Source organism: Salvia hispanica, chromosome 3, assembly GCF_029641045.1.
Source record: "Salvia hispanica isolate PSC_SH4W2 chromosome 3, Shi_PSC_v1, whole genome shotgun sequence".
Taxonomy (NCBI): domain Eukaryota; kingdom Viridiplantae; phylum Streptophyta; class Magnoliopsida; order Lamiales; family Lamiaceae; genus Salvia; species Salvia hispanica.
The window spans coordinates 49,838,708-49,851,294 of record NC_142694.1 but is presented as its reverse complement, the minus strand read 5'-3'; the positions used below and the strand labels follow the sequence as shown (position 1 = coordinate 49,851,294).

The following is a 12,587-nucleotide window of genomic DNA, read 5'->3' as shown; positions in this document are numbered from 1 at the left end:
ATAAAAATAAAAAATGAAATTGAATGAATAGTTAAGGGATGAGATGATTAAGAGATAGAGGAATGCAGGTGTTGTCTTTTAAGGTGAAAAGTACAGTAAGACCCATGAATAGTGAAAAGATGAGATGGTTAACAGACGGATAAAAGACGGATAAAACCACACAAGGAACTAATGCTTATATAAAAAATATTGGCATAGTTCATGGAAAAAAAAGTTCTCTCTGAGTAAATAGACACAATTGCCCTTTGTGGCCTTGAAAATATTTTTACCAATTTAGTTTATTTTTATTAATTTATATATTTGAAATAATTAAATTGAATTAGAGATTCATGAATTAGATTTCGAGGATATAGGACAGAGAAAGTGACACATCGGCGACGGAATTATAATTATACTCAATCAACCAATATCTAATACCAAAAGCAAAGGTTAAATTTTGATTTTGGGTTTCGCCGGCAGCTTCTCCTACGTTCCTTGTGACCACACACACTCAGCAAGGCTCTAACAGTGTTGAAGATGGTGAGCAAAACAGAGGAAGAGCAACTGATTCGGTTGGAGAATCAAGTGGAAAACGGCGGCGGCGGCGCGTGGGAGTACCTCTGTCTTGCCAGGAAGCTCAAGCTCCGCCGCTCCGACAAGGTCTTCAAGTACGGCTCCGCCATTCTCAGCGACCCTAAGAAGCGATCTGCGCTTGGCCCAGAAGGTCATCTTCTCCCACTCATTAAAAGATCGAGTTTTTGTGTTAGATCTTTAATTTTGATTGTAAATTTGTGATTGTGTCTCTAGTTTCAGAACTTGTTTTTGTTTTTCTTGATTGTTAGAGGTGAAAATTCATATCTGTCTATTTCCGAAAATTACAATTTTTGGGGTTTTTTTTTTTCTAAATTAAGCTGGAGAATTTATACTTTTCCTCTCTGATTGCATAAGATTTTCTTTATATCATCGTTTTGAACATGAAAAACTTAGGATGCCAAAGGACTTCAGTTGGATGTGAAATACAAATAATGTAGGAGATTGGTATATCCCAAATCTCGTTGTGCTTAGTTAGGACGAGATAGATAGATTGATTGAAGGTTGAGAAAAAGCATCTTGCTTACATGATTTAGTGCATCATGTCATTGGTCATATGACTCACATTTGCGTGTGTCTCGGGTGGATGAACACTTACTTGACCGTTGAAAGCTCACCAAGGCACAAATCTCTATTTTTTATTTGTGGTGTGCTTATTAGATTTGTGTTTGAACTGTTACTTGTTAAGGCAGTCACATTATTAAGTAAGCTTGCTTCCGTTGTTGCTGATAGTGATCACCATGTGTAAGTACTGTTCTTGTGACTATTTCACACCTAGGTAGATAGTCCTTGGTGGACTGATAGGTAATTAAGCAACACAAACCTTTTTAAAAGGCTAGTAACTTTGCAGCTTTTATATTGTTGTGCAACTTAACTTCTTGTTTTGGATATTGTGTTTCATACTTCATTATGATCTCAAATAACTGACTAGTTAACATGTCTTATTTACTCCTACGAATATTGCTTGTGTTTCACACTGTGACCTTTTGCTTTGTTACTTTTGATTGTTAGATTGACAATTTCCCTCCCTTCTGATTAATATAGAGTGGACTTTATATGAACAAGTTGCTATTGCTGCGATGGACTGCCAGCGTCTTGATGTGGCAAAGGTATGTGTTTTTCTGAAGTAAAAAATTTCAACTATATTTCCTCTAGACATGCATGAGAATCAATCTTATTCAGGAGATTTTGGGTTGCTTATACTGTTGAGTTCATGCACAAACTATTGTTGTTGTGCATTTATGATAATGCTAGCTGTGATCTGCCTATGCTTATAGAAAGGGTTATGGGAAATCTAAAACCAAAAAGGTTGGAGTTTCCAACTTTATATAGTCTGCAGTCAATGGAAATACTTTTCCTCCAATACCTTCCATCTCTTCTCTTGAGCTTCTTGCACCCAGTTTTTCCATTTTGCTTGCGTCTTTCTCTAAGAATATGTAGAGTGAGCTTCACTTGATGTGTCCTTCAACTATTTGAATGACTCTTTTTTTGTAGGAGTATATCAAGGTCTTGCAGGGAAAGTTCCATGAGAGTAAACGAGTTGGTGAGTCAATCTAGAAGATAATGTGATGTGTGTTATGTGTAACTATGAGAACTCAACTTTTTTTATACTTGAGGATCTACAGCTAGTTTTACTGTCATGTTGATTTAGTGCTCTAGTGACTTCCAAATCATATTAAGGAATCTGTACATTTATCAGCAAATATAGCCTTTCATGCGCTTATGATTCTGACATCAATTTCATGAATGTACACCATTTTAGAATTTAGATACAAACAGGTAAGTGATTCTTGTTTTACCTGTTTGGTAAGGGTAAGTATTCGTGTGACTGTGTTCAGGGACGGATCTAATGTGTAAGCAGAAGGGGTAAATGCCCTCCCTCAAAATTTTCATTTATATTTATAAAACCTATTATAGAAAAAAATTAATATTAATTTCTTCACTAAGTGCCCCTACTCAAATACTTCAAATATACCCCCACATATATTTTTGCCTCTTCAAAGATCATTTCCTGCATCCGTCCCTGACCGTGTTCAGTATACAAAGTTATTCTTGCACTGTGAAAAACCTTATTTGGGAGCAAAAGCATAGTCATATACTCATATCTTAAGCAACCTACCCTTGTTGATTGCTGGTTAAGAGTATTTAGTTGCGAGATTGTTAATTGTTCTATTTATTAGCAAATAGTGGTGCTGGGCAATTACAAAAGTAAAAACCCCATAACCAGGGGCATACATCTATCATAAGATATTGAAGTAACATGAGGAGAGTATATGAGGAAAATGTAGGGAACATCTTTGAATGGTGAACAAGATATGCGAGGGCTTATTGCTTAATGATAAAATTAGGGTAAAGAAAACATTCAGCTCTGAAAATGTAAACAAGTAGGTGCTAGAAAATAGAGACAACATTTCTAATTTGAATCTGTACTGCTGAAATTCGTCGATGTTTTACTCTCCCCTTAGGTTATGTCAGTTTTAATAGAGCTCGGTTTGATAGAAACCTCCAATCTCAAACAATTTTGGCATTATTTCACTAGTTAGTAGATCCTCCAATTTTTTTTAAAAACTATTGAACTGTTGGGTGTCTATCACACATCACTTTCAATGTTGAGTATGAGTTTGATTTTGATATGATAGAACTGTAAACCTTTTCTCTTTGAGATGCTATACGAAATAACTTTGGGATTTGTCAACATGTTTTTTGGAAAATTCCTTCAAATTATCAGGATATGCATGTTTTTCTTAAAACTTATCCTGGTCTTGTGACTTTTAGGATAATTAGAAAGACTATTGGAAGAGGTTAATTGACCACCGTCTTGAGGTTTAATATTCGCAGTTTGTGGTGGTCATCTATATATTCTTCCCTTGTTTTTGGTGGTACTTATATTCGTCAAGTTCTTTGCATCATGTACCTTTAATACCATTTGCACATGCAGGAAGGCTGGAAGCTATGTTGCTTGAAGCCAAAGGTCTATGGGCAGAAGCTGAAAAAGCCTACTCTAGCCTTTTAGAAGAAAGTCAATTCGATCAGGTAGATTGATAAATTTATTTTCTGATTATTGCTTACTTATTTATTGCTTAAGTTCAATGGTATACAGACAATGAATTAAATTCGTATTAATCGAAAAATGGAGAGTTACATGTATATCAACTTTTTCTTGAAATGAAATACTCAGGTGATACACAAAAGGAGAGTGGCAATGGCTAAGGCACAAGGAAATCTCGCAGGAGCAATTGAGTGGTTGAACAAGTATCTTGAAATGTAAGAGAATTAAATATAACAATTTCTTGATTACTGAATTTTTTTTTTCTTCTGGTAGTATGATTTATTGTATCTTGTTGCTGGTTATCCAGATTCATGGCTGATCATGATGCATGGAGAGAACTAGCAGAAGTTTATGTCTCTTTACAAATGTGGGTTATCTCTTTTTTTATCAATTTGTTTACCAAACTGAAACCGGATGCAGTTGTACATGGACACTTGGTTGGTATATTTTCTTAACTAGCTCTTTGCTCTGTCAATGATTAGGTATAAGCAAGCTGCCTTCTGTTACGAGGAGCTGCTATTATCACACCCTACCATTCCACTATACCACCTCTCCTATGCTGATGTAAGTAGCTTATATGAACTTTTTTTATTGAGCTGATATAAGTGTAAGGCTAAAACTGTTTTTTACATACATGGTTTAAGCTGTCATTAGTTATCTTTTTTTCTTTGAGGCTGACATGCATAGATCTTGTTAATTCATGGTATGTGAGCAATCTACTTGTATTGACATTTGAGGTTTTAATCTAAAGAACCTACCTTGGGCTAGTTTGTTTCTAGGAACTAAGAGTTCGAATTATCATGGTGTTGTATCCTTGAACTGAAAATATACTCATCTGTTTCTAGTTTTATTTGAATGTATAGTCTATAGTGTATACATTCAAATAAAATTTGTGCAGTATAAGTTAGTTTCTTAATATTTATTAAGTCATTGTTAAGTTGAATTTTATTATTCGAATATTTTATTATTTTTGTTATTAAGAGGGTTATATTATTATTAATTGAAGCCCGTAAGTATACTGGCTTAGGCTTTCATTATGGATTAGTAAGTTTCTTATTTATAAGGCTATCGTTTCCTATGTTTGAGCTTTTCGAAATATCATTTGGAGTTCAGAAAATGTGTTGCAGGTCTTCGGAGGAGATTTCGTTTTTTTACCCCCAAAGATTCTACCTTCATTGCCAACTACCTTTCATGGATAATATTTGTATCATAATGCTCTTCTTTTAGGCCCTCAAGAATACCATTTTCTACTCTTTTCTATTCGAAGACCTGAATGACATGTGAAGTCATGATTCATGTTTAATTTTCATGTAAATATGAAATTGCAACAAAATCTCTACAGAGTCAGGTAATTTTTACTTCTCACTTTCTTTCTGATTCTAGGTGCTCTACACACTAGGAGGAGTTGAAAATCTTCACGCGGCAAAGAAATATTATGCAGCAACTATAGATTTGACTGGTGGCAAGAACACTCGGGCTCTTTTCGGCATATGCCTGGTCTCTCTCTTAACTTCATCTGGTTTTGGTTTTTGAAATGTGAGCATATAGTTATCAAGAATGCGCGTCTTATTCCTTCAGCTTGCCATTTGACCGGATGAAATATTATTTTTTCAGTGTGCTTCGGCTATTGCACAGTTGACTAGAGGTCGCAACAAGGATGACAAAGAGAACTCGGAACTGCATTCTCTCTCAGCAGCAGCATTAGAGAAAGCTTATAAGCAGGAATCCCCTACCAAAGTTTCGGTCCTAAGTTCTGCGCTGAGAAGTTTGAAGGTCTCATCATGATCAACAACTCAGCGATAGCTCATTGCTCGATTCAGTGGAAGGCCATGCCGTGTCTCAGGATTGGTATTTTTTAGTAGAATTTCTTGTAATAGATTTATACTTTTCAAATAGATGTTGCACTGTGATTGTTTTTCATAAAAAATCAAGGTTTTGTGTTTTGGATATTCATATTTTTTTGGTAATAAAACAGAGTAGGGTTATTTGATGTCTGAAACAGAAACCAGAAGAGAAATAAATGGACAGGGCTAACAAAATAGTTATAATTTATTCTTGAGTTGATGAATCTGTAAAATATGTGCAGATAGATACAAAGATAAGAGTTGCATAATCATCATACAAAACAAACAAACAAAGTTGAAACTCACTAGATACAAAATAATCAAAACACAGTGATAACTAAAGGAAATTACTACATTAAACTTCTTATCTGAGATCTGATTCTCTGGTGTGTTTTTCCTGTACAACAACATGCTACCTCTGTCCTTTGTCTCGTCTCCAGATGAAGAAGATCTCGCCACAATACTATACTGCCCAGAGAATGGTACAAACAAAGAGGTAGTGAACACATAATGCTTATAGATATCGAAACAACATCGCTGAATGCTTGGAATTGTGAGCACACCTCTAGAACATTTCCATAGGATGTACGAGAACTCCCTCGTCTGTCCAGTTTACATCTTTTGCATCTTCTTTCCCGATTATCTCAAGAGGTGCATCGAGAGGTGGGGGGCTCTGCAAAAAGAAGCCACAGCACAAGTCGGGTTTAGCTGTGACTTTTTCAAGCCAGCCTCGTGCAATATTGATTTTAGAGAAAGGGAGTGGATACCATGCATCGGATGAGAGGCCAGTTTATTCCTTTGAAGAAAGGGTGTTCCTTGATCTCATTTGCACCGCCATTTGATCCTAGACGACTGTCTGGATCACGATTCAACAGTGCATGAACCAATTGCTTTGCTGGGAGAGTTACCTGGAATTGATCACAGACGGCTATTTTTAGTCTTCTCGATGATTCAACGTTTGTGGTTATCATGATTTTCGATTTACCTGAATGCTGCTTGGGAAGGTGAGGTCTTTGTGCAGGATATTGGCGAATGTTTTCTGCCTGTTCTTCCCCCTAAACGGTGTACGCCCATAAAGCATTTCATACACCAATATACCTGAGTTTTGTGGTTGAAACACATCGAAGTCATGAAACTAAATAATTTCGAACGAAATAAGACAGATGAGCCAGGAGAAAAAGAGACTTAAGTTAACAGTGAATAATCTGATAAACATTCATGAAACTTACCAAGAGCCCACCAATCAATGGCACTACTATGACCTTCACCAGTAATGATTTCCTGTATTCAAGTCACGAGTAGAAACGTCTTAAACGTATATTAGGAGCACCGCTTTTAAAAATGATGTTTACATGCAATATACATGTTTACAAACGATAAATACTGTCATACCGGTGCAATGTATTCTTCAGTTCCGACAAAAGAATTTGACTGTGCAGTTGGTTCTGCGAAAAAAATTGGAGGTGGTTGACTCCTTGAACTTCTTTTCTTTAGTGGAGGAGGCTTGATAATCTGAAAGAGAAATATGACCATTAATAGCATATCAAACTTGAATTTGTCTTAGAATCTGACAACATCAGGGTTAAATGAGATTTACAAAATTGATACTAAATGATTGGTGTATTATATATTTGAGAGGCTGGAAAAAATTGGCAGAATGTTTCAGGTTTTTCTTACAACAAAAGTTTAAATAAATAAGCTATATATAAACCAACAATGCCATTCCATTGTAGATTCACACACAGTATTTTTAAATATCAATTGGAAACTATATTTACTTGTGCTTCAACAATCAAAATTTAAATGTTTTTTAGTTTCTTGTGAATATAAAATCAAGCATTTTATAGTAAAAGAAACTAAAGTGTCCATTAAAGTAAAAAACAGGTAAGCAAGTATCACATACTTGAGGTCTACAAGGTGTTTTAAGTGACAGATCAAAGTCAGCTAACACAACATGCCCATCCTTTTGAAGAAGAATATTTTCTGGTTTCAAGTCCCGGTAGATTATTCCTGTAATGAGACACAACAGAACAGATCAAGAAAAATATTGAATAGGAAATAATATGCAGCTGGAAGAACAAGTTCTGATCTAGTGACATCAACTGAAATTCGGAATGCAGTTCGCCAAATAGAAATGCAATGTAAACTCGCGGCAATTTACAACTTTTATGAATATTAACAGGAAGTGAGATAGATTATAGAGAAGCTTGAATGTGGAAACTGATATAAGAGGGATCTACATGAAGGTGAATACATCAAAAGTAGGATACTCCTAATAACTTAGACAGCATGAAATACCTAAACAATGAAGATATTCCAAACCAATGACGACTTCAGCAGCATAAAACCTACAAAATAATTTATTTTGGCTATGTAAGAGAACTGAACATACTGCATCAATATGTCAGGAGCTGTGAAATATAAAAATGGAAGGATAATAACGTTAATGTTCCGTATTAACTTTGATTAGGTTTAGCATAATCACCTGGCGGAATCCTCTCTAAACATTTTCAATGGCTGTTTGTCAAGCAATGCAAATAACTCTCCTCCAGGACAAAAATCTGTTATCAAGCAAACGTGCGTAGGGGTCTGGAGACAAATTAATACCATGTCAAAACACGAAAAAACAACCTGAACTGAAAAAATTAGAATTGGTGATCTCCAATCCATGAAACTGAAGAACGTGGGAATCAGTTTTAAATTTATATTCTCTTTCAACAACTTTGTCACTTTGCCTTAAAGCGATAAAATATTAGTGGACTGAGTTAAAAATGAGAACCTGAAAAGAGCAGTACAGTGTGGGAAGAAACGGATGATCCAGGAGAGAGATTATTTCTCTTTCAATGCATGCACGGTGAACCTGAAAAATTTCTTAACTCCTCAATATAATTTTGAGAAATCGAAAGAACTAGCACACATTATGTAAATGTTTAGTTGTTTAATCTGTAAGTTATGGTCCTATTCAACTGCTTTGAGGAACTTTGATCATTTTGTTACTTATACGTAAAAAAATGACATGAAAAGCGAAAGATAATCTAGTGTATTCAATACCAAATGATATAACTAAACAGGCCCATGATCGAATATGTCCTGAAAGACGAGAAGAAGTTCAGTATACCTTATTACGATTTAGCATCATGGATTTATCCATAGCTTTCATGGCAAACAGTTGACCAGTACCAATCAGTTCCACCAAATGAACACTGCAGGAAACACTCATGAGGGCGTATGTAAGATACAATTTTGAAACATATAGCGAGCATGAATCAAAAATGCAATGCCAAACAACAAACAAGTTATAGTACATAAGAAACAAGTATTTAGCTCCGACCGGAAGATGGCTATATGTTACGATTAGGAGTAGGAAGTTAAAATAAATAAAAAGAGAAGGAAGCATACCTGCCAGTATCTCCACATCCCAGTGGACGTATGGGCTTGAAGTGATCCAGTCCGATCTTTTCACCAGTTTCAGTAACCTATTACGAAAGAATGAAGTGACCTATAAGATGATGGTATAATAAAATACTGATTTAACTAAAAAAGACATGTCAAATCTGTAGAGTAACATCTACATTATGAAGTTATGCATTCAAATTTTGGAACGAACCTAGATTCTCTGCTTATAAAGACTTCATTTGATAAGCTGTTATATTAAAGAATACTAATAGAAAATGTTACCATTTTGCATTATAAATACCTTTTTTATTGCTGTCCATGCAATACCATCCCTTTTGTGTGGTTTGGCCCGTACCGGTTGAGAATGTATAGCCCACAGGTCCTCTGGTCTCTGAGCATGAAGCACGTTCATTTGCATCAGAAAAATGAGATTGATTCCTCAAATTAATACAAGAATGGCCATAGATGATCATAACATGTAAAAGCAGTTCTTCAAATTCTATAAAGAGGAAGGAATACCTTACCGAGTTGGCATCAGGAAGTTCCCGAACAGCCTCATCGACATTTTCTGCCGTAGCTTTAACCTGGTGAAGAAGATTTAGCATGTTAGGTTTACTTGTCTAATCCCTCTCAGCACACACTATCGAAACTAAATAAAAAATAAAGTAAAAAGACAATCACATCAAACTATACCAATTTAGCACTCTGTTGTTCTGTTCTTTCAGAGAGGCGGTTCCTCAGCGGTTCCACATGGTCGCTGCCATCTAGTTGCACACCAATAAAGTATTGTAGTTCACCCTGAAAAAGGCGAATGCCGATAAATAAACATAATCAAGCAACTGAAATAGATTTAGAAGTTAAACATAAGAAGCTTCCACCTTGTGATCCTTCATAGGCTGCAAGTGAAATAAGTTCCAGAATTTTTTCCCTGAAGTTTGTTTGCATTCAGTTTCGAGATAAGATTTTAACAGAGATTAGAGCCTCTGATTGGTTTGTACGTAAAGGATATCAAAATCGATAAATTACCAGTCTTTGTGTAATTAATCAACTGAACAGTGATTTCTCTTTGTTCTTTGATGGCATCCCTTATCTTTTGCACCGTAGCTTGGTCAGTTTCCGGTCCCTGAAGAAACCTGTATATGTTTCAACCATGTTTAATTCTGCTAGAGCCATTTTTACTTTCTTAAAATGCGATAGAATAAGAAAATACTTTCATAAAATTCATGTATGAATCAAAGTTCCAATAAAGAGGTGCGTTTCGAACTATACCTGCAATTCCTCCCCAATATTTCTTCACGGGTAAACTCTGTTAGTTCAAGAAAGCTGTCTGAAGCAAATATCTGCAAGATGATCAGGTTCATTATTGTTTTTCTCACGCGTAACATGGATCACGCGTAACATAAGGGGAAAAATGAAAGTATCAATCAAGTTTGAGTGTATTTATCTTACAATAGGATTATCAGGGAGTCTAGGATCTGTTATCACAAAATTCTTCTCAATGCGTTCTAATGTTGTTGCTAAGTCAATCCCCTGACGTATATCTCTCTCTCTTTCAGCTCGTTCCCAACTTGGTGTACGTTCAAAATCATTCGTCATTAGGATCTCTGGCTCAATAGCTTGCTGATTTTCTAACATTCCTGCATTGCTAGAAGTCCTCCCTTTACTACTGCACGTGAACAGCAGCGTTTAACAAAATTATGGCAATCTAATCCAGTGCTTAACCGAAAGAAAGAAGCTGACATATGGATGCAAACTTGCTCACCCCAGCAATGAAAGACGTGTAGACTTTCTGGACTTGTTCGTCTCCTGATGAGAACCAGAACGACTCAAGCCACTCTTTCTATCCAGTTGAGGGGTAAGTCTCCCTGGGGTGCTTTTAGTATCACTTTCAGCTAGTCCAGGAAGCATGTAGTTGGGATTTGATGAAATTTGCGATTTTGGATCCTTCACGGTTTGCACAACTTCTATGATGGAACCTAAAGCCTCTTCCTTTTGACGAACTGAAGCAACCGATAAAGTAAGATCGTAGAAACAAATTTATTATGTGATGAAAACACTTACCATCATAACGAATTAATGACTTCGGTAGTCCATTTGGACGTAATGCCTTATCATTCACTCCTTCTGTGTACTTGCTGACCTCAACCTGCATTCTGCACGAGAAATTGTTAGCCTGTTAGCCATATTACGAACTAATCAGACGATCAAGTTTAAAAGAACACATAATCAGAAGCTCTGTAAATTGTTCAACAGCCAGATAACAATGCCAATTGAAATTCCATCACATTGATTGTTCAAAATATAAGTAATAGTAACAATTAAAGTTTACCCAATAAATTTGATAGTTTTTCCTTTATCATCTTTGATTGGAGTGATTGTCAACAGATTCCAGAATGGGGTGCCATCCTTTTTGTAGTTCAGCAGCCTCCCACAATAGCTTGTTCCGTTCCGAGCTGCATCCCTTATCTTAGACACCTCGTTCTGGTCTGTATCCGGCCCCTGCAGGAAGCGGCTGAAACAAACAACTTTACCAAATATAATTCGTTTTTACACAATCTTAGAAGTGATAGTGAAACTAATGCAGTGAGCTCTCACCAATTCTTTCCGATAACCTCCTTAGAAGAGTAGCCAGTCATTGTGAAGAATCCGCTGCTAGCATACATAATGGGGCAATCCTTCTTTGTCGCATCCGAGACGACAAATGTCTGTTGCAAAGTAGCCAAGGCATCCTTGAGCTCCTGAGACGCCCTCGGACGTTCAGTTCCGAAAGAAGAGTCCCCGGATGAACGTGCTGATGCAGACGCTCTCTCGGACGAGTTCCTAGCCTTATCTCCTTCTCCCGAGCCAATGGGGATGGCGTGGAAGCTACCTTCACCGACACCTGTCTTGACCATAAGCCCCCACTCGGCAGTTCTCTCCGCTATCAGCTTGGAATCCCCATCGCCATCGCCATCACGAGGCTTGGACTGAAACGCCATCCATTTATCATGAGTCTTATCAGAAGATGCAATCACCTGCAAACCACTTGCTTGACTACTCCTAGTAGAAGGATCCATCTCCAACTAGCCAGAGATCATAACCAAACACGAATCGATTCTATTCCCCCTGCGAATCAACTGAACAATTACCAGTTGCTGTATTATGCCATTCCGAATTTAAATTGATGTAATTAATCTATGAAAGTGGAAGTGAAGTGAAAGAAGTTGGAGAAGGAGAGAGAACCTGGAGGTGGAAATGCAGAGAGAGATAAGGGGGAAGATATGGTACACAGAATAAATAGCAAAGGGGGGAAGGGAATATACGTGGACACCGTCTGCACACCTGTGACTGTGTGTTTCTGTGAGCGTGGCTGTGTTCGTACCATGCTATTGCTAACTGTTGGGACTTTGGCGCCCCCCATTCAATTCAGTTAAAACGCCTCTTAATTGACGATATTGCCCCTGTCGCCGAAAAAGGGTCAATTTTCTGAATATATTAATATAACGGTCTATAACTAATTAACTACTGCTGTCAATCACGCAATCCACCCAGGTTATCACTTTTTCATTAATACTCCATCAGTGTAACAAAAAGATAGTCTTATTTGGACATTATAATGACAAGTGGATTAGAAAAAATTAGTGGAACAGAAGTCTTATCTACCGATTTAAAGAATCATTTACTTTCTTTTACATTTTTAGTATACGGTTTTCAAATTTTAATAATTTTTTACACTGACAATTCCTTAT

At 36.6% G+C, this 12,587-nt stretch overlaps 2 protein-coding genes across 6 annotated transcripts; one reads left to right on the top strand and one right to left on the bottom strand.

Annotated features, from left to right (window-relative positions):
- The first annotated feature begins 359 nt into the window (after positions 1 to 359).
- On the top strand, positions 360 to 5,568 carry LOC125212853 (uncharacterized). 2 transcript variants are annotated; one of them, XM_048113129.2, is made up of 9 exons: positions 360 to 703; positions 1,615 to 1,679; positions 2,065 to 2,113; positions 3,509 to 3,603; positions 3,749 to 3,834; positions 3,927 to 3,986; positions 4,102 to 4,183; positions 5,003 to 5,155; positions 5,234 to 5,363. In XM_048113129.2, the coding sequence occupies exons 1-8, from the start codon at positions 517 to 519 to the stop codon at positions 5,150 to 5,152; spliced, it is 774 nt and encodes a 257-aa protein (XP_047969086.1). In that variant the 5' UTR covers positions 360 to 516; the 3' UTR covers positions 5,153 to 5,155; positions 5,234 to 5,363. The 2 variants fall into 2 exon arrangements, with proteins under 2 accessions (XP_047969086.1, XP_047969085.1); XM_048113128.2 differs by having other exon boundaries at positions 366 to 703; positions 5,003 to 5,116; positions 5,234 to 5,568.
- Positions 5,569 to 5,650: 82 nt separating this feature from the next.
- On the bottom strand, positions 5,651 to 12,187 carry LOC125212851 (phototropin-2-like). 4 transcript variants are annotated; one of them, XM_089068376.1, is made up of 24 exons: positions 12,082 to 12,187; positions 11,455 to 11,964; positions 11,189 to 11,371; positions 10,921 to 11,012; positions 10,622 to 10,859; positions 10,309 to 10,525; positions 10,129 to 10,199; positions 9,886 to 9,992; positions 9,738 to 9,787; positions 9,553 to 9,657; positions 9,384 to 9,443; positions 9,161 to 9,250; positions 8,863 to 8,939; positions 8,582 to 8,666; positions 8,243 to 8,323; positions 7,949 to 8,052; positions 7,762 to 7,811; positions 7,367 to 7,473; positions 6,856 to 6,975; positions 6,693 to 6,744; positions 6,449 to 6,561; positions 6,231 to 6,371; positions 6,027 to 6,136; positions 5,651 to 5,931 (listed from the first exon to the last, which is right to left on the bottom strand). In XM_089068376.1, exons 2-23 carry the CDS (start codon positions 11,913 to 11,915, stop codon positions 6,029 to 6,031), a joined length of 2,712 nt encoding a protein of 903 aa, XP_088924502.1. In that variant the 5' UTR covers positions 11,916 to 11,964; positions 12,082 to 12,187; the 3' UTR covers positions 5,651 to 5,931; positions 6,027 to 6,028. The 4 variants fall into 4 exon arrangements, with proteins under 4 accessions (XP_088924502.1, XP_047969083.1, XP_088924503.1 ...); XM_048113126.1 differs by lacking the exon at positions 12,082 to 12,187 and having other exon boundaries at positions 11,455 to 12,075; XM_089068377.1 differs by lacking the exon at positions 12,082 to 12,187 and having other exon boundaries at positions 5,651 to 5,926; positions 11,455 to 12,075.
- Positions 12,188 to 12,587: the final 400 nt, after the last annotated feature.